The 21771-nt window shown below is 39.8% G+C and overlaps 1 protein-coding gene across 3 annotated transcripts; it reads left to right on the top strand.

Moving 5' to 3' along the window:
• Positions 1–5201: 5201 nt before the first annotated feature.
• Positions 5202–20294, top strand: LOC106599708 (desmocollin-2). Of its 3 annotated transcripts, none has more exons than XM_014191009.2 (16): positions 5202–5354; positions 10090–10180; positions 10380–10579; positions 10707–10811; positions 11694–11849; positions 12001–12145; positions 12343–12497; positions 12625–12759; positions 12911–13096; positions 13322–13569; positions 13894–14036; positions 15453–15677; positions 15996–16217; positions 16483–16598; positions 16731–17078; positions 17408–20294. In XM_014191009.2, the coding sequence occupies exons 3-16, from the start codon at positions 10481–10483 to the stop codon at positions 17603–17605; spliced, it is 2481 nt and encodes an 826-aa protein (XP_014046484.1). In that variant the 5' UTR covers positions 5202–5354; positions 10090–10180; positions 10380–10480; the 3' UTR covers positions 17606–20294. The 3 variants fall into 3 exon arrangements, with proteins under 3 accessions (XP_014046484.1, XP_014046483.1, XP_045570672.1); XM_014191008.2 differs by lacking the exon at positions 5202–5354 and adding an exon at positions 5784–6121; XM_045714716.1 differs by lacking the exon at positions 5202–5354 and adding an exon at positions 9515–9533.
• The last annotated feature ends 1477 nt before the right edge of the window (positions 20295–21771 follow it).

The raw sequence follows: 21771 nt of genomic DNA, 5'->3' as shown, positions 1-21771 counted from the left end.
CCCTTTTGGTGTGGAAAAACTCATTCTGATTGGCTGGGCCTCACTCGCCAGTGGGTGGGCCTATAACCTCCCAGACCCATCCATGGCTGTGCCATTGCTTAGTCATGTGAAATCCATAGATTAGGGCCCAATTAATTTATTTCAATTGACTGATTTCCTTATACTGTATGAACTGTAACTCAGTAAAATCTTTGAAATTGTTGCATGTGGCGTTTATATTTTTGTTCAGTATAATTACACTTTTATACACAAAGAGCTTAAACCTAACACTATGTTCAATCTCATAAAAACTAGATATTAATACTAGGATGATATAATTATATAAAAGAGTAAAGACATAAAACAATAATATAAAACCAAATGTACAATCTATCAAATATAATAATTAGTTCAGTAGTAAAATGTGGCTTAACAAATCACACAATAATTTACATGGGCTAACTCTGTGTGAAATAATAGGGATTTACATGATTTTTGAATGACTAACCCTTCCTCTGTCCCCTATACATCTACTGTACCTGTAAGGGCCCTCAATCAAGTATTGAATTTCAAGAACAAATTCAACTAAAAAGACCAGGGAACTTTTCGAAAGCCTCATTAAAGAAGGGCAGTGATTGGTAGATGGGTAACGATAACAAATCAGACATTGAACATCTTTTTAAGCATAGTCAAGTTAATAATGCTGTGGATTATATATTAAACCACCCAGACACATCAAAGATACAGTCATCCTTCTGAACTGCAGGACAGGAATGAAACTGCTCAGGGATGTTATCATGAGGCCATTGGTGATTTTAAAACAGCTACAAAGTTAAATGACTGTAATGGTAGAAAACTGAGGATGGATCAACAACACTGTAGTTACTCACAATAATGAACTAAATGACAGAGTGAAAAGAAGAACACAAATATACAGAATACAAATATTCCAATAGATGCATGTTGTATGCAACAAGGCACTAAGGTAATGCTGCAAAAAAAAACACAGCAAAGGAATACACTTTTTGGCCTAAATGCAAAGCCTTATGTTTGGTGCAAATCCAACATAACACCTCACTGAGTAACAGTATAGCCATGATCCCTAACATCTTGACAGAGCTTGAAGACTTTTGAAAAGAATAATAGGCAAATATTGCACATTCCAGGTGTGCAAAGCTCTTAGGGACTTACCAAAGAAGACTCACAGCTGTAATTGACGCCAAAGGTGTTCCTAACATGTACTGACTCAGGGAGCTGAATAATTATGCAACAACTATATTTTTTTGTTATTACATTTATATTAAAAACTGTTAGAATGTTTTTGTGTAGATTGCTGACAATTAAATCCATTTCAATCCCACTTTGTAACACAATAAAATGTGAAGAAATCCAAGGGGATTGAATACTTTTGCAGGGCACTGTAAATCCATTGCATGGTGGGACAGTTGATAGTTGGGAACAAGCGCTAAGGGGCATTCCATTTCAGACAATGACCCTTTGCCGATACGTTTCCCCCTGTCGGTAACATTTCTTCACAGTGCTTTCTCATGTTACAATGTAACACAATTTACTTAGCGTGTTTTGAGCAGCTTTTGATCACATATGAATAGAGCATCAATCACACTTGTATATTTTATTTTTTACAGACCAGAGGGTGGACTACAGTAGGGTAACTTGGGGTAAAGCGAACCCCGGTATAAGGTGCCTCCTGCCTGTAATTCTCACAAAAACCACTTTATGTCATCCATTTTATTTCCCAACACCTTCCCTGGCTGCCACTACTCTTGCTTAACTAAAAATGTAATCTGTATCATCTTATCTAAGTTAAACCAACAAAACGATTTTGAGATCAATTGATTAAAAAAATAGTAATTTAGAAAAAGTTACATATGAAGTTAGAGCTATAAACTTTTTATACATACCAGTAGGGCAGACTAAAGATAAGTAATTCACTTGTTAAGAAAGAAAAATTGTAATCAGTTTTTAATAAAGTAGTAAAATTTTAAGTGATGTTTGAGCCCCCCCTCCAGCGGGGACAGATGCCCTCAGGGCAATCCAGTGCAAGTCAACAGTACCTACTGTATATTACCATTTTCCAAATCATGTCCAAATCATGTATAAGCAACTTCATTTAGTTTCACAATCAATTTGTAGATACAATTTGATTTGGACATGAAGCTTGACAATTAAAAACTTCATCATAGTGACGATATTTTTAGTGAGAGGTGCAATGCCATTTTCTTTCGATATTTTATTTAATAAATAAAAATAAGATACGTAGAATTTAGTTTTTAAGAGTCAATTACTTAACATTTTAAAATAAAAATGTATAAAATGGATTTTAACACACTAATCTTCATGAGGCATCTTGTCCCATGCCCCATGGGGACTAGGGCTGTGACAGTCATGGAATTTTGGTATGACGGTAATTGGCCAGCCAAATGACCATGGTCACGGTAACAACCATTCGAATAGCATTTTTTTTAAAATAAATATTGATTTATTTATACATTTTGTCAAGACATAGTAGTCTCATACCCCTGCACATCGACTCGGTACTTGTACTTCCTGTACATAGTGATGTCATTTTCTACTCCCTATATTTTTAGCCATGTTATTTTTACTCTTTATATGTTATTCACTATGTCACTATTTAAAAAAAAATATATTTATTTTTTATCATAACCTTAACTCTGCATTGTTGGAAAAGGACCCGCAGGTAAGTACCTCAGTGTTGGTCTACACCTGTTGTCTACGAAGCATGTGACAAATAAATTGGGATTTTATTTCATTTGAACCCAACTCAACTTCAATCTACTGAAAAAAAGTATAATCTGCCATGATCAAATGTACAGTATATAATACATTAGTGCCAGTATATTTTCCCATTGGTCACAAATGGGACTGCTAAGATATGTTCATATACCACATGTATCATGGATTCAATGTATTGAAATGAAGGTACATATGTAAACTACAAAGAAAATATATACTGCTCAAAAAAATAAAGGGAACACTAAAATAACACATCCTAGATCTGAATGAATGAAATTATCTTATTAAATACTTTTTCCTTTACATAGTTGAATGTGCTGACAACAAAATCACACAAAAATAATCAATGGAAATCCAATTTATCAACCCATGGAGGTCTGGATTTGGAGTCACACTCAAAATTAAAGTGGAAAACCACTCTACAGGCTGATCCAACTTTGATGTAATGTCCTTAAAACATGTCAAAATGAGGCTCAGTAGTGTGTGTGGCCTCCACGTGCCTGTATGACCTCCCTACAACGCCTGGGCATGCTCCTGATGTGGTGGCAGATGGTCTCCTGAGGGATCTCCTCCCAGACCTGGACTAAAGCATCCGCCAACTCCTGGACAGTCTGTGGTGCAACGTGGCGTTGGTGGATGGAGCGAGACATGATGTCCCAGATGTGCTCAATTGGATTCAAGTCTGGGGAACGGGCAGGCCAGTCCATAGCATCAATGCCTTCCTCTTGCAGGAACTGCTGACACACTCCAGCCACATGAGGTCTAGCATTGTCTTGCATTAGGAGGAACCCAGGGCCAACCGCACCAGCATATGGTCTCACAAGGGGTCTGAGGATCTCATCTCGGTACCTAATGGCAGTCAGGCTACCTCTGGCGAGCACATGGAGGGCTGTGTGGCCCCCCAAAGAAATGCCACCCCACACCATGACTGACCCACCGCCAAACCGGTCATGCTGGAGGATGTTGCAGGCAGCAGAACGTTCTCCACGGCGTCTCCAGACTCTGTCACGTCTGTCACATGTGCTCAGTGTGAACCTGCTTCATCTGTGAAGAGCACAGGGCGCCAGTGGCGAACTTGTCAATCTTGGTGTTCTCTGGCAAATGCCAAACGTCCTGCACGGTGTTGGGCTGTAAGCACAACCCCCACCTGTGGACGTCGGGCCCTCATACCACCCTCATGGAATCTGTTTCTGACCGTTTGAGCAGACACATGCACATTTGTGGCCTGCTGGAGGTCATTTTGCAGGGCTCTGGCAGTGCTCCTCCTTGCACAAAGGCGGAGGTAGCGGTCCTGCTGCTGGGTTGTTGCCCTCCTACGGCCTCCTCCACGTCTCCTGATGTACTGGCCTGTCTCCTGGTAGTGCCTCCATGCTCTGGACACTATGCTGACAGACACAGCAAACCTTCTTGCCACAGCTCGCATTGATGTGCCATCCTGGATGAGCTGCACTACCTGAGCCACTTGTGTGGGTTGTAGACTCCGTCTCATGCTACCACTAGAGTGAAAGCACCGCCAGCATTCAAAAGTGACCAAAACATCAGCCAGGAAGCATAACAACTGAGAAGTGGTCTGTGGTCACCACCTGCCGAACCACTCCTTTATTGGGGGTGTCTTGCTAATTGCCTATAATTTCCACCTGTTGTCTATTTCATTTGCACAACAGCATGTGAAATTTATTGTCAATCAGTGTTGCTTCCTAAGTGGACAGTTTGATTTCACAGAAGTGTGATTGACTTGGAGTTACATTGTGTTGTTTAAGTGTTCCCTTTATTTTTTTGAGCAGTGTATATTTTTTAAATGCAACAATGTATTTGTTTTTAATAAACTTTTAAATACAGACTATTGGTATCAAATTCGTCTGTAAAAGTACACCTTAGATATGTATGCTTGTGGTCTTGTGACCATTTTGAAGAATCACATGAAACTTCTCTGAATCATTCTAGACACCTTGACAATGCATAATATATTACTTATTTGTTGATAAGTATAACTAACTTCTCTAGAGCCTGTAAAGTACAAACGGTTTTTTTCTCACTATTGTGACAATTGTCAACTGTAGCCACTTATTTCCCTTCACAGTCGGTTTGCCTAAATACAGTATGACCATCATTCACATACTTAATACTTCTTATCAAACTTAGCTTTTTTAAGCCTGCAATTTACACATACTTCGAGACGATATTTATATAATAAGGAATCCCCTTGATCACGTCCACAAATTGGGGAAAACAAACATTCTTTCCCATTGTAAAAGAGCCAACCTTGTTGTCGACTTTTTTGTTATACAGAAATAACAAAACATGCTACTGTTTTGTTCCATGTACATGTATCCAGGTCAAAAATCCCGATCTACGGTTCTCAATGCTCCCAGGTAGGGAAAAAAAGGCTGCGAGAAGAGCCATTTGGCTTCAGGCTATGGCTATTTGGCCCCTACAAAAAAAGATAGCAGTTTTGTAACTGCAGTAAAAGTACAATAACTGCAGTCGACTGTGGTATTTTAGACGTAGTAATTGCTGAATTCAATTGCAATCTGTTTTATTAAGGAGAGTGGGATAATCTTGAACGGCATTGTTGGTTAAGGGCTTGAAAGCATTTCACGGTAAGGTCTACACTTGTTGTATTTGGCGCATGTGACAAATAATATTTTATTTGACCCGGTGTCCAAGTAGGCTTCATGTAGCTATGTGTGTTGAAAACATTTCACCACAGGTAAGACATTTAACTTGTTTAGTACAGTCAGTTTATAACTCCACTCACTACTTGTAGCCGTTTGTTTGTGTTGTTGGTCTTGGCTAGCTTAATGTTCCGGTCAGCAGCTAGCACCATCATGAAAATGGGCGTGAGGGTTTTTCTGAGAAGTGAGAACGCTAGGGAGCAGGCAATGTTGAAAAGTAATCTTAAATGTAGTTGTGTAATCGACCAAAAAAAGCACCCAACAATAACATTTCGTCTGAAAAGGGTGACGTTTTTGCTGTTAGCCAATGGAATAACCTAGGTAACCACAGGTTATTTTCCCCACAGGAAAGCTGGGCATGACTTGACTATTGTTAGGGGGGTAGTATCTCACCCCTAGACAACCAATGCGTCACCGACGTGCAGGTTAGTGAGTAATCGCGGGCGTGGTTCCATGCCTACATTTCTACGGTCATATTAGAACATCAACGAAATCGTTATTCCGCTACAGGCAATGTCAGTCGCCATATGGACAAAATGAGGGTTCTGTAATTGATTGATGTAAAGAATATCCACCATCTCAATCCCGCCCTTGACAGAACAACTTTTAGTTATTGTTCTTGCGTGTGTAATCGTGTCTAGTCGGCAACAAAAATGGCACCGAATTTACTTGTACATTTATGCATCTTTTTGGTAAGTCAATTCTATTAAATTAAAGTGTCTCTATATTTTTCACATTTGATTTTGATATATCACCTGCCCAAGTTTCTGTTAATGTAATTGAGTTTGCAAACTTTGTAGCCAAACTTACTTTACAGTGTCGCATAGCCGGGGAATATGTTTGGGGACTACTAAAGGCCCAGTGCAGTACGTTTGTGAAAAAATAACATTTTCAAAAAATTTATACATTTTTCCGTGTTACAGATGGCATTGGTCCACTAATACAGGACTAGTAAAGGCCCAGTGCTCTACTTTTGTGAGGAAAAAAATGAAAGGATATATATATATATATATATATATATATATATATATATATATACTCTTGAATGTTGAAAAAGTTGTGTCCAAACTTTTGACTGGTACTAATATATATATATATATATATATATATATATATATATATATATATATATATATATATTAGTACCAGTCAAAAGTTTGGACACAACTTTTCAAGAGTTTTTCTTTATTTTTACTATTTCCTACATTGTAGAATAATAGTGAAGACATCAACACTATGAAATAACGAATATGGAATCATGTAGTAACCAAAAAAGTGTTAAGCAAATCTAAATATATTAAATGTGAGATTATTCAAAGTGGCCACCCTTTGCCTTGATGACAGCTTTACACACTCAAGCTGTGTAAGGGCTATTTGGCCAAGAAGGAGAGTGATGGAGTGCTGCATCAGTTGACCTGGCCTCCACAATCACCCGACCTCAACCCAATTGAGATGGTTTGGGATGAGTTGGACAGCAGAGTGAAGGAAAATCAGCCAACAAGTGCTCAGCATATGTGGGAACTCCTTCAAGACTGTTGGAAAAGCATTCCAGCTGAAGCTGGTTGAGAGAATGCCAAGTGTGTGCAAAGCTGTCATCAAGGCAAAGGATGGCCACTTTGAAGAATCTCAAATGTAAAATATATTTTGATTTGTTTAACACTTTTTTGGTTACTACATGATTCATATGTGTTATTTCATAGTTTTGATGTCTTCACTATTATTTTACAATGTAGAAAATAGTAAAAATAAAGAAAAACCCTTAAATGAATCGGTGTGCCCAAATTTTTGACTGGTACTGTATATACACTACATGACCAAAAGTATGTGGACACCTGCTTGTTGAACATCTCATTCCAAAATAATGGGCATTAATATGGAATTGGTCCACATGCGTTTGTGTATATATAGTGTATATAGGCCTATTTCTACTTAAAGGTTTTTTATTCCAATTTTTCAGGGAGTGCTGCAGAACTCTCAGCACCCCAGCTATGTAGTGGTCTAACATTCAGCTAAAAAGATCACTGGCAAGGTGCAGCTTGTTGATACATCTACGGTGCCTTCAAAAAGTATTCATACCCCTTGACTTATTCCACATTTTGTTGTTTTACAGCCTGAATTCAAAATGGATTAAATATATTTATTTTTCTCATCCATTTACACACAATACGCCATAATGTCAACGTGAAAACATGTTTTTAGAAATGTATGCACATTTATTCAAAATTGAATACGGAAATATCTCATTTACATAAGTATTCACATCCCTGAGTCAATACATGTTAGAATCACCTTTGGTAGTGATTACAGCTGTGAGTCTTTCTGGGTAAGTCTCTAAGAGCTTTGCACACCTGGATTGTACGATTTCTGCCCATTATTCTTAAAACAAATATTCAAGCACTGTCAAGTTGGTTGTTGCTCATTGCTAGTGTCGTCAAAACTCTAACCAAAAAGGAGTTACTTGTCATTTCTTCAAACAATCAACCTTTTATTTGATAAGATTCGCAATAATGTAGCTGGTCAGCCCTACACTCTGAGGTGGAAGGCTGAGAGCTCAAATGACACAAGGAGTGCAGAAACCTTATATCGTCACACCGTCCTATGCAAGCGTGTACAAAACACATGCTCTTGTTATGTGTACGTGTGTGGAGAACAGGACGAAACTGAAGTAAAAGTTACCGACTAACTGTGAATTCAGTCGCCTCGTTCTGGAGCAACTGCTGGTTATTTTAATCTTCTAGTGAGGACAATAGGTGTCAAAGCAACAGAAAATCACTCCAGCCTTAGTTCCTCATAACGTAGCCAGCAAGTGCCTTTTACTGTCTGCCCGGATGATATATGGTTTCACTTCCACACACATTCACAAGCATGAACCTTTAGCCCAGCAACAGGCTCGATCACTGGTGCACAGGATACAACACTTTGCTCTGTTTTCAGTACATTAAAAGTAACCAGTTCATTCCCTTCTGACTAATAGGAAACCATAGGTCGCCCCGGTCAGCTCCTGACTGTGTGCCCAGAACATCATCGGGACCTCATTTCCTACTTAGCTTTCTATGCTACTCACTCACAAGACAAGTTAAAACAGGCCTATACTAATGCACGTACATTCTTATATGAGCTAGTTTCTTTAACAATCTCAACCTTAATGCCCAAGCAACTAAGCTTCAGGAAAGATCTTCTAGTACACAAGCATCAGCAAGGTTTAACAAAAATGTCCCTTACACTAGACAGACATTTTCAAGTCTTGCAATAGATTTTCAAGCCGATTTCACTCAAATCTGTAGCTAGGCCACTTAGGAACAGTCAGTGTCGTCTTGATAAGCAATTCCAGTGTATATTTGGCCTTGTGTTTTAGGTTATTGTCCTGCTGGAGGTGAATTTGTCTGCTAGTGTCTGTTGGAAAGCAGACTGAACCAGGTTATCCTCTAAGATTTTGCCTGTGCTTAGCTCTATTCAGTTAATTTATATCCCAAAAACTCCCTAGTCCTTGCCGATGACAAGCATACTCATAACATGATGAAGCCACCACCATGTTTGAAAAATATGAAGTGGTACTCAGTGATGTTGTGTTGGATTTGCCCCAAACATAATGCTTTGTATTCAAGGCAAAGTTAATTTCTTTGCCACATCTTTTTGCAGTTTTACTTTAGTGCCTTATTGCAAACAGGATGCATCTCTTGGAATATTTATTTTCTGTACAGGCTTCCTTCTTTTGACTGTGTCGTTTAGGTTAGTATTGTTGAGCAACTACAGTACAATGTTGTTGGTCTGTCCTCAGTTTTCTCCTATTACATCCATTAAACTCTGTAACTGTTATAAAGATACAATTGGCCTCATGGTGAAATCCCTGAGCGGTTTCCTTCCTCTCCGGCAACTAAGTTCGGCAGGACGCCGGTATCTTTGTAGTGACTGGGTGTATTGATACACCATCCAAAGTGTAATTAATAACTTTACCATGCTCTACGGGATATTCAATATCTGCTTTTTTTTACCCATCTACCAATAGGTGCCCTTCTTTGCGAAGCATTGGAAAACCACCCAGGTCTCTGTGGTTGAATCTGTGTTTGAAATTCACTGCTCGACTGAGAGACCTTACAGATAATTGTACGTGTGGGGTATAGAGATGAGGTAGTCATTCAAAAATAATGTTAAACACTATTATTGCACACAGAGTGAGTCCATACAACTTATTATGTGACTTGTTAAGCACATTTTTACTCCTGAACTAATTTTGGCTTGCCATAACAAAGAGGTTGAATACTTCTTGACTCAAGATATTTTAGCTTTTAATTTAATTAATTAATTTGTAAACATTTTGAAAAACATAGTTCCACTTTGACATTATGGAGTATTGTGTGTAGGCCAGTGACACAACATCTCAATTGAATCCATTTTAAATCCATGCTGTAACACAACCAAATGTTGAACAAGTTAAAGGGTGTCAACACTTTTTGAAGGCACTGTACCTGTGCAGCCTATGCACTCCTTGAAAACGTCCTTGTACACATTTAAATGTATATTCTTTTGGTTAATCTAGTACAAAGAACTGACAAGACAGAATGTCCATGAATGCAGTACCATATTTGTAACACAGCTTTTGTATGATATGCCACCTGTTAGAATGTATGAACAATATCTCTCTCGCATGTGTCAATTCCAGATCCTCTCATGTGTGGACTCCTGCTTTATCCCTGTCTCCATACAAGCAACAGTACCTCAGACAGTACAAGTGGGACATGTTATTGCAAAAGGTCCTGCCATTCACAAATGTTTCCGTCCTGTCTAACGTTGAATGTACTTAATACTGAATGAAACAATCAATATAGTCATGAACTGTTTATAACCAGTTGACATCCTTAATCATAATCAAGTAATTGTGTCGTGGATGATCCATGTTGTTTTTTTAGTCATTGTATAGTTGATAACGTTTCTTTCTCTCTCGTCGTTCAGTTGATGTGGACCAATGTGACACCATCACATTGCACTTTACAACTAGTGACCCCGACTTCACAGTACGACCTGATGGCACTATAGTAACAGTCGCCATCACCATGGTACCAGCCAATGGCAGAACATTCTCAGTGCAGTTTCAGGACCCCAATGGTCAGAAGAGAGAAATGAATGTTTACCTTGTCCAGAACTCTAGAAAGGTAAGGTGGATTCTGCATGGGCTTATAGTACAAAGTCCCATTTTTCAAAGCAGTATTGTTTTTGTGAAATTATCTATATCACATTGTTGACTTGTGACTTTGTGTGGTCTTTTTTCTGCTTTTTTAGGTATTGAAAGATGGCCTACTAAAGCGCTCCAAAAGACGTTGGAGTCCTCTGCCCTTCAACATCATAGAAAATGACATTCTGCCATTTCCAAAGGACGTTGAGCTGGTAATTTCCTTAAAATAAGTTACAACTTGCATCACATTTCAGCACATTTTGTGTTTGAATATTGATATTAAACCTAAGCCATGTACATATTTTGTGTCATGTAACAAACCCCAAATTATCCTCTACATGTCCTTGCCTTTCTCCCACCCCCATGTTCCACTCTATTTCTCATTCTTTCTCAGTTGCGGCTAATGCACATTCTGTACCTGTATGGTCCACGCCCTCACCTGGGGGTTCACACATCCAGACACACTGAACCACACACACACAGAGGGATCAGTTGGAACGTTTACTTAGTTGTTTTTTTTCTCCTTTTTAGCCCTTCCCCTTCCTTTCTAAGTACAAGGCTGGATGTGCACTGTAATTGAATCTGTTGTAACCTGCCTAGGGAATACATATTAATACATAATAACTTTTTCTAACAGTACTCGACAAGTATAGTGCTTTAGGCCTATTACCTGTAAGGCATATGAGCATTTCTGTTTTGCATAGCTCAATGCTTCACATTCTTAATTGTGCAATTTCTTAACCAGGGCAGGCAAGTGCACAGATAGGGCTCTACCTGTGCAGAGCACATGCCCCTTTGTCTTTCTAGTCTCTAAAGTGCCCTTTTGGGTGGGTGGTATAATTTTGTATTCATTCTTTTGTCATTGTTGTTCGTAACCCACTGCCCGCAAGTCGTCGACAAGTTCACAATTTGTGATAATGAGTGAGAGTGTTGCTGCAGAAATAAATAGGCCTATGCTCAAATATGTTAAAATTGTCATTTTGAGCACCTGCCCCCTGAAAGGTCTGTGTGTGGCCTTGAACCAGGGTGATATTATTATCCCACTGCTTGTTGAAGCTTGACCGCAGATAATACTTGATTGTTTCCTGGTCCAGATTGCATCTGATTCGTCGGCCACTCGCAGTGTGTACTACACCATCAGTGGGCCTGGAGTGACAGAGGAGCCTGTGGGTGTGTTCAGTGTGGTGATGGATACTGGGATGTTGCAGGTCAACAAAGCTGTCGACCGTGAGAGAACCCCTCAGTTTGTAGTGAGTAGTAAACAACAAATATTGATTGCTTGCTTGAATAATTGATTGATTCTTTATCTGATGTTAAAACATGACAATTGTACTCTTGATGCGTAGCAAAGACAACACAAACAGTGTAAGCCATTTCTAAACTGAGTCCATCTTCCTCCAGTTTCAAGCCAGAGTGTTTGACAGATACACCAACCAGGAGACAGATCTACCATTACCCATCATAGTGAATGTAGACGATGTGAACGACAATGCACCAACTTTCACTGGCCTACTGCAGTTTACTGTGCTGGAGCAAAGCAAAGCAGGTGAGAAACACACAACTGAAATAAGAAATACCAGAGTGCCCCGAGCCTCTGTAATATAGTACATGGAAAAAGTGACATTCGTTTCACAAGTTAGTCCATTTTCTGAGCAATTAGTGCACACATCCAGACATTGACCTTTAACGGGAACTTGTGGATGTGAACTAATAGCCTGTGTGTTGTGATACGTTCTATTGCAGGGACGATGGTGGGGATGGTGAATGCCACAGACATAGACAAGCGTGGTACAGACCACACTAAGATCAGGTACTCCCTCCTCTCTGGGACTAACCTATTCTACATTAACCCAGAGACGGGAGTCATCAGCACCAAAACAGACACCCTCGACAGAGAGGTCAGTCCCATCGTTGTACCTTTTACAAAAATATCTCACTTACAGTTTTCCAGGGTTCCACGTTGTTGATCACGGCTATCATTGTTTGAATTATTGATCTAAATGTATGTTTGTATTTGTTTTTCAGGTGAATGATAAGCATTTGGTGACAGTGGAAATCAGAGACATGAATGGAGCTCTGACTGGTCTATTCAACACAACCACAGCCACCATTGTGTTGGGTGATATCAACGACAACCCTCCCACATTCACAAAGACATCTGTACGTTTTCTTTGACAAGTTTTTACAGTAGTGTAGTTTGTGTATTGCAGTTTATTCCGCAATGTAACGAAAAAGGCATGGATGTCCCAGTTTGTCTTATGAATACTCTGTTTGCTTTGGTCAAATAACAATATGTTACTTCCTTTTGCAGTACGATGTAAAAGTTAAAGAGAACCAAGGAGAGGGACTCATCCTCAGAATCCCCATTGAAGATAAGGACTTGGTGAAGACACCAAACTGGAACACTGAGTTTGTCATCCAAAAGGGGAACGAAAATGGGAACTTCAGGATCGAAAGAGACCCCAAAACGAATGAAGGACTAATTTACCTAATAAAGGTGAGCTGGTACTCACAATGAACCTGTATTTTTGATTTGATCATGACTTTCTGGATCCATAGATGTCTTGCTAGTTATTTATAAAATGAGGCTAATGTATACATTTTGTGAACTATCCCATAACATAAAGACAGTCAAAATATTGAGCCAAAAGTCTTCTTTGCGCATTGTCATTGACGGCTGATAATACAGTAAAATAACGCTCCATGTCCTTGCTGTCTCCAGCCTCTAGACTACGAGAAGACCAAGAACCTGAAGCTGGAGGTGATGGCCCGTAACCAGGCTGAGCTGAGTGGGACCAAGGCCCAGTGGATGTCCATCCCTGTAGACGTCTCTGTAGTGGACGAGGACGAGGGACCAGAGTTCACCGCCCCCACCGTACACTTTAGAGTCAAGGAGAACACTCCTAACGACACCCTGATTGGGACCTACATAGCCGTAGACCCAGAGACCAAGAGCAGCGCCGGCATCAAGTAAGATCCTAGTTTACCTTATTGATCTCACCAATAATTGACCTAGCCAGGTCCCAGATCTGTTTGTACTGTCTTGCCATAATTACAGGAGATGGCAAGACAGCACAAACAGATCTGGAACCAGGGTAGTATTGGCCTATTGTGTGACCATGTTGATAATAATCATAATAATAATAATAATAATATGATGTTATAACAAGTAAGGTCAGATTGTGTTTCAAAAGAAGATAGAGGAATGCCATGTTTTTTCTCACTCCAGCAGAATTGTACCATTATACAAGAGAATGCTGTAAAAGTTCCTTCTCTCCCTCTGTTCCCTCTCAGGTATTACAAGGTCTCAGACCCTGCTTCATGGATCAAGGTAGATGAAAGCACCGGACAGCTGAAGATCGCCAACACTATCGACAGGGAGTCCCACTTTGTAACGAATGGCGTGTACAACGTCACTATGAAAGCTGTTGATGCCAGTAAGTAGATATTGTTACAGTGTCTTAGTTGAATACACAATATATACAAAAGTATGTGGACACCCCTTCAAATTAGTGGATTTGGCTATTTCAGCCACACCTGTTGCTGACAGGTGTATATAAAATCGAGCACACAGCCATGCAATCTCCATAGGGAAAACATTGGCAGTGTAGTGGCCTTACTGAAAAGCTCAGTGACTTTCAACGTGGACTTTTGAAGTGGAAATATCTAGGAGCAACAATGGCTCAGCCGTGAAGTGGTAGGCCACACAAGCTCACAGAACGGGACCACCGAGTGCTAAAGAGCATAGCACTTAAAAATCGTCTGTCCTCGGTTGCAACACTCACTACTGTGTTCCAAACTGCCTTTGGAAGCAACGTCAGTACAATAACTGTTTGTCGGGAGCTTCATGAAATGGGTTTCCATGGCTGAGCAGCTGCACACAAGCCTAAGATCACCAGGCACAATGCCAAGAGTTGGCTGGAGTGGTGTAAAGCTCGCCGCCATTGGACTCTGGAGCAGTGGAAACAAGTTTTTATGGATTGATGAATCACGCTTCCCTATCTGGCAGTCCGACTGATGAATCTGGGTTTGGCGGATGCCAGGAGAACGCTACTTGCCCCAATGCATATTGCCAACTATTAAAGTTCGGTGGAGGAGAAATAATGGTCTGGAGCTGTTTTAATGGTTCGGGCTAGACACCTTAGTTCCAGTGAAGGGGAATGGCTAAAGGCTAAAGCATACAATTACATTCTAGATGATTTTGTGCAACAGTTTGGGGAAGGCCCTTTGCTGTTTCAGCATGACAATGCCCCCGTGCACACAGAGGTCCATACAGAAATGGTTTGTCGAGATCGGTGTGGAAGAACTTGACTGGTCTGCACAAAGCCCTGACCTAAACTCCATCGAACACCTTTGGGATGAATTGGAACAATACGTCTGTGTTGTTTAAGTGACAAGATGAGGCGCATAGTAGTCACTATAACACCTGGTGTGACTTGGTATTTTATTAGGATCCCCATTAGCTGTTGCGAAAGCTGCAGCTACTCTTCCTGGGGTCCACACAATACATGAAACATGACATAATACAGAACATTAACAGACAAGAACAGCTCAAGGACAGAACTACATCTATTTAAAAAAAAGGCACACGTAGCCTACATATCAATACATACCCTAGCTACTGGCCCTTATCTCTGTTTTGCATTTATAACAGGGAGTGACTACTAGGGAGATACCAGTACTATATAGCATCTGTATTTCACTGAACTTTAAAGTTTATTGCTGAGTGTGATTAATGACTACATTGGAAATCTTACTCAGTCAAGCTCTCACAATAAAACCACAATAAAACCAGCAAGAATTGTTCATTGATATGTTATCGTGTTTCTTACATATGTCTACTCTATTTTTAGGTCTCAAGACCGGTACAGGGACAGTGATTATTCAAGTGGAGGATGTGAATGACCACGTCCCAATCATCCCCTCTAAAGACCTGGTGGTGTGTGAGATGGATGGGGGAGAGATGGGCTCTGTGCTGGTGGTAGCAGAGGACAAGGACCGAGCTCCATTCTCCGCCCCCTTCAGCTTTGAACTGGGAGAGGAGCATGATGGGAGATGGGCTGTGAAGCGACTTAACGGTATGAAAATGATTCCTACCTCTGGACTCCATTCCGTCTCTATATAAATTGATATCTTGCACTTAAAAAGTGAAGCAATTATTTAAATATAAACGGAAAATGCGCATCTTATAGTGAATAGTCAGTCTCATACATTCTTCAATATAACGTTAGAGCCAAAATACTTTAGAATGCAACCTCACCAGAGCCTCCTTACATAGCACCTAACTGACAATGAGTATTGTTTAGAGCCAGGAGTTTTAGTCCTTACAATGAAATCTCACCAGGAAAACTAGTGCCGAAACTCCTGTTCTTTACAACAGTGTATTTCCTCCTCAGACACTGCAGGGATGTTGGAGCACACCAAGGAGCTCCCTATTGGTCTGTATACTGTCCCCCTGATGGTCAAGGACCTACAGGGATTTGGAAAGACCCAGACTGTAACGGTCCGGATCTGCCGCTGCAGGAACGGAGCGTGTTTGGCCTATCAGAACTCCACGTCTCTGGGGGTGTGGGCCATCCTGGCCATGCTGCTGGCGCTGTGCCTGCTACTTCTTCTCTGTGAGTCTCTAATGTTTTATTATGTTCATTCATCTTATTTATGTAGGCTTGACAGGTTAGTGTCAAAGCAGTAATAAGATAGGACAACATATAAAACTGTATGAGGCGTTAGACATTAGGTGAAGTCTTAAGCAACTGATGACGGCTAGTATAACTTTGTTCCTTAGCAAATGGCTTGTGCTTCTTGTTCGTCAGACGACCCTGTGACCACTTACGGACCATACATTTTTATTGAGCTACTTTTCTTTCTTGTTCTTTATTGCAGGTATCTTCTTTGCATTCATCTGTGTTACAAAGAATGAGAAAATGGAGCTGGAAGATATGGGAGACAGTGGCGGTATCCTCCTGAAGTCTAACATTGAGGCCCCAGGGGATGCAGTGGTAAGTCTGTCATAACGACAGCATTACAAAACACATTTCTCATGTTTGTGGAATCTTAGCAAATTTCACTGTTATATCCTAATTTGTTTTTGGATGTTTGTTTTTTTTCCTCTCTGAAATATGGCTCCTCAGGATTCAAATTTCATCATCGTTCCTGCATCTGGGATCGACTCATCAGTGAAGGGATCCATGATTGACGTGGGGTGGGTGGGAGCTAAGAACTCTGGTATGATTGGAGGAGGCCTGGGCGCTCAACAGAACCTGCTACAGCAGTCCGGCGGTGTCAAAGTGACCAATATGGAGACCGGCTTCTCTGGCCAATACGAAGGCAGCCAATACGTTGGACAATATGGCAGTGGACAATGTGGTGGAGGTCAATATGGCGGTGGAAACATGACTTTTGACAACACACGTTTCATGAAATTCAACGACTCTGCAGCCTGGCACACCTGGCAAACCAACGGGCTGTTTTTACAACAGGTAAAGTGGTTGTAGGGGAACTCGAGAAACAACTCAAACAATGTAAACCGTTCTTCCTATTGGTAAAAGCCTAGACAATTCCCATCTGAAATGCTTGCTTACTTGCTAAATCCTGTGTTAGCTTTCATATATCTTGTCTGGTTGGTGAAATGTTGGTCTGTTCTCAGTGTAATACCTGTCAGTAATATCCTATGCCAGGATGTAATATCACCTACTGTAATATTTTCCCTACCATCGGACTAGTCCTTGGCTGCTCTCTATGGACTAATAACAAAATGCATTCTCCTTTCCTCACCTCATCTCTTACATTGTCTACCTGGTCTTTGCAGAAGTTGGCTTACCTAGGGACGAGGGAGGAGGGGCGATATGCCGATGACATCATTCACGCGTACGGCTTCGAGGGGGTGGGGTCTCCAGCCGGCTCGGTGGGCTGCTGCAGTGACCAAGGCAACCAGGAAGACCTGGACTTCCTAAACACATTGGGGCCAAAGTTCAAGATATTAGCTGAGGTCTGTAACAAGAAATGAACAAAGAGAATGTAATGCAATATGTTTTTATTACTGTAAGTGTACTCTTTTTCTGATAATACCATGAATTTTAGGAATCTGTTAAGAGGGTTGCCATGCTATCATTCAGAGTAATCACACTGAATTTCTCTAACTGTTTGTTGGTTAGAGCCATTTTGCACTGGAAAGTACTATGTATTTACTTGTACAGCAAATTCTCCAGATTTGAATCAACTCTGCTATTGTTATATGCAGCACTTTTTCAGAGTCTATACGGGTCCACACTTTTCAGTGATATTAACATTTTAATGAACACCTGTAGTGTTAAGGTAACTCGTATTTGGGGTATGGTGTAAAGCCTTATTTGCATATTTCCCAGTGTGCCTTACCTTTTCGAGTGAATTGTAGAGTACTTAGTGACAAAGACATGGTCATTGCATTCGTTCATTTTCAGTCCTGTGGTTTTCACCAAATAAAATGATTAACAGTGGCCTGAAACTCCTAGTTTGCAGGCCACATCAGGCTTGCATTCACATTATGCTGGCTTGCAAGGTGATGTCATTCCTATTGGAATCTAGCCAGTGTGGATATCCAAGAGTTTACATTTTTGATCACCCGTAGCCTGCATTCAGAATGACTGTCAGAGTTTGGAAAATTGATAGATGAGACTACATAAACCATCTAAACTGAAACAACCATTGCAATAAATCTAACTAACAGATTGAATTAGTTTAGAGAAGATTGTTATTTATCTTTGTGTAGCATAATATTCATTGATCAGTCAATGTACATGAAAAAACACAGATATTGAAACAAACAATAATAAAAATAAAAAACTGTAGTAGAGCATGCTGGGAAATATGATAATGGTGGCCGTGGTTTTAAGTGTTTTAATCACACTCAGATCTGGTTATTAACACCAACACTGGAGTTCTTTTGCACCACTGAGTGTTCATTTCAATCCTGAACCAACACTAGAAATGTTCCATAAAAAAATGAACACTAGGTAACACTGACCAATTTCCTGTGTGTAAATCGTGTACACTGTGATTTTTAGTGCTAAAGATGTATTTTTTGGGGGGGCATTGGTCATGTTATTTTATTTGTATATTATGGTAAAGCCCCATGAAGTTTAGTATCGTAGAATCAAATGTTTGTTCATGTGACGCTAAAAACAGGTGCCTTGAAGAATACATGAATATTTGACTAGATTATTCGATTTTTAAAATAACCTATGAATTTAGGTGGATGGGGTACAAACATTACACACTATTCTATATGAGTGTTGATTAGACTACATTGGGGCTTCTATGTTTAATTGGTCACAGGGCTTCTATGTTTAATTGGTCACACTATGATCGTCCCTCTAATCCATTCGATTCCTATGATTGATTGGCTGCAGAGAGTCTTGTGTTTAGACTAGAACAGAAGGTTCTGGGTGCTTCTTTTTAGAATATAACGTTCTGCCTGCTTCTGTTTAGAATAGAAGGTTCAGGGTGATTTATTTTTAGAATAGATGGTTCTGAAGAGACAGGTGCTGATACGACCCATGGGGTTGATGAGACAGTGTCTGACAGTAAGTCAGTTCACACACTCAGCATGAGGCTGAGTGTGTGAACAGGGAGGGGTTTGAACCAGACAGACAGCCTGTGAGTATTCATAGCGACATTTGATTGATTGATCCATTGAAAGGGAGATACCTAGTCAGTTGTACAACTGAATGCTTTCAACTGAAATGTGTCTAACTGAAATGTGTCAGAGAGGTGCGGGAGGCTGCCTTTATCAACATCCACAGGGAACAGTGGGTTAACTTTCTCAGGGGCAGAATGACATATTTTTACTTTGTCAGCTCGGGGATTAAAACGAGAAACCTTTTGGTTACTGGCCCAACATTCTAACCACTAGGCTACCTGCCGCCCCCTATGACATTACTAGAGGGCCTATGTCATAAACCCTCAAAGTTCGTTCCATAATGGGGCGAAAATGGCAGCCATCTTGGTCAGGGAGAAATCCAAAACTAGTTTAATTGGAATGAATGGCAGTAGAGGCATAGGTGATCCATTTCCTGATTTTACTTATGCAGAAAAATAAAAGTGAGGTATGTGATGTATCAGAAATTGTGTAATGTAATTATAGTCAACCTCAAATATGGTCATATAAATACAACGTATATGGGTTTTATACAAATGTTACGTGTAAATAGCCCCTAAATGTCTCAGATTTAGTTTTATTGGAAAGCAGTGAGTGCTATTATATGATACAATTTCAGTACTTATTGTATTTACAACTTGTCTATGTCCTATCATCAACTGATTTGAACCAGTGTATGGCTGTGAATTGACTGCATTGTTTGAATGGAATGTTGGCATATTGGTAGTTAATTTGGAATCATTCATCTAAAACTGTTTGGCTAGCTAGCTAACACACATACAGTGCAGACACATTCATTGTTTTACACAATATCTTATCAGAGCACTGGCAAACTCCCTGACCAACATGGCTGACCTTTGGCCAATTATTAGAAGGTTCATTTCCATTCTAGTATTCTAATTCCTAATTCTATGGATTCAAGAGCATTGTCATATGTTCATATTATTAATTTGGAATTCAATTACCAAACTGACCCATTTTGTAAATTAATCATGTTGCCTATTTCGTAAGTGTCAAATTTTGCTAATATGTTTTTTTTAAGTAAATAATATAAAATACACTTGTTGTGTTATTCACTTTGGTCCTGCTGTTTTAGTGTAAATACTTCATTTTAAGTAGAGAGAGAGTGAGGATGTGAGTGAGAGAGACAGAGTGGATTAGCTTTGAAATATTGTTACTCATGCCTAGATAAGCCTGGTGAATGGTTAAGAGGGTGTGGTTCATTGTTCAGTACAGTACATGTAGCCTTGCACAAAAACTGTAACATCACAAGGTACTGTAACTAAGGACACTTTATTCACCTTTGAACCATAGACTTAGATGACACATAGTTGAATCTGTCCTATTATGGCGTCCGTGAGGGAATGGGCAGCGCCAATGACACCATCTACATTTTGAAGTAATGAATTTTCTTCTATTACTATGACTTGATAAACAAACTGAATGGTTGCATACTTCCAACTGGAGTGTGTTTGAATAGGTTTGAACACCTGCAGTTATGAAATGTTTGCTCACGAGTATAATGGTCATTTGATGACCTGGATTTGATCCTTAATCTATAGGAAGTCCCACCCAGTTGACTACTTTAAAATGGTGGTCCTCAATGGCAATGTCCATGCAAAAACGTATTATTTCCAAGTAGTAATCTGTACAATGCCTTCAGAAAGTATTCACACCCCTTGACTTTGTTGTGTTACAGCTTGATTTAGAATGGATTACATTTAGATTTTTTGGTCACTAACCTACACACAATACCTCCTAATTTCAAAGTGGAATTATGTTTTCAAAATGTTCACTAATTAGTTAAAAATGAAAAGCTAAAATGTCTTGAGTCAATAATTATTCAACCCCTTTGTTATGGCAAGTTCTGGTGTAAAAATGTGCTTAACATAATAAATTGTATGGTCTCACTCTGTGCAATAATAGTGTTTAACTTGATTTTTGAATGACTACCTCATCTCTGTACCCCACACATACAATTATCTGTAAGGTCCCTCAGAAGAGCAGTGAATTTCAAACACAGTTTTAACCACGAGGACCAGGGAGATTTTCCAATGTCTTGCAAAGAAGGGCACCTAGCGGTAGATGGGTAAAAATGAAGAAAAAAACCAAACATTGAATATTCCTTTTGAGCATGGTGAAGTTATTAATAACACTTTGGACGGTTTATCAATACACCCATTTACTACACAGACACAGGCGTCCTTCCTGACTCGGTTGCCGGAAAGGAAGGAAACCACTCAGGGATTTCACCATGAGGCCAATGGTGACTTTAAAACAGGTATACTTTAATGGCTGTGATAGGAGAAAACAAAAGATGGATGAACAACATTGTAGTTACTCCACAACCCTAACCTAATTAATAGAGTGAAAAGAAGGAAGCCTGTACAGAATAGAAATATTCCAAAATATGCATCATGTTTCCAAAAGGCACCATATTAATACTGCAAAGAAGTTCGCAAAGCAATTACATTTTTTCCTGAATACTAAGTGTTATGTTTGGGGCAAATCCAATCCAACACATTACTGAGTACCAC

Source organism: Salmo salar, chromosome ssa03, assembly GCF_905237065.1.
Source record: "Salmo salar chromosome ssa03, Ssal_v3.1, whole genome shotgun sequence".
NCBI classification, from domain to species: Eukaryota; Metazoa; Chordata; class Actinopteri; order Salmoniformes; family Salmonidae; genus Salmo; species Salmo salar.
The sequence above is the reverse complement of the archived record's forward strand: the minus strand, read 5'-3'. Positions and strand labels throughout refer to the sequence as shown.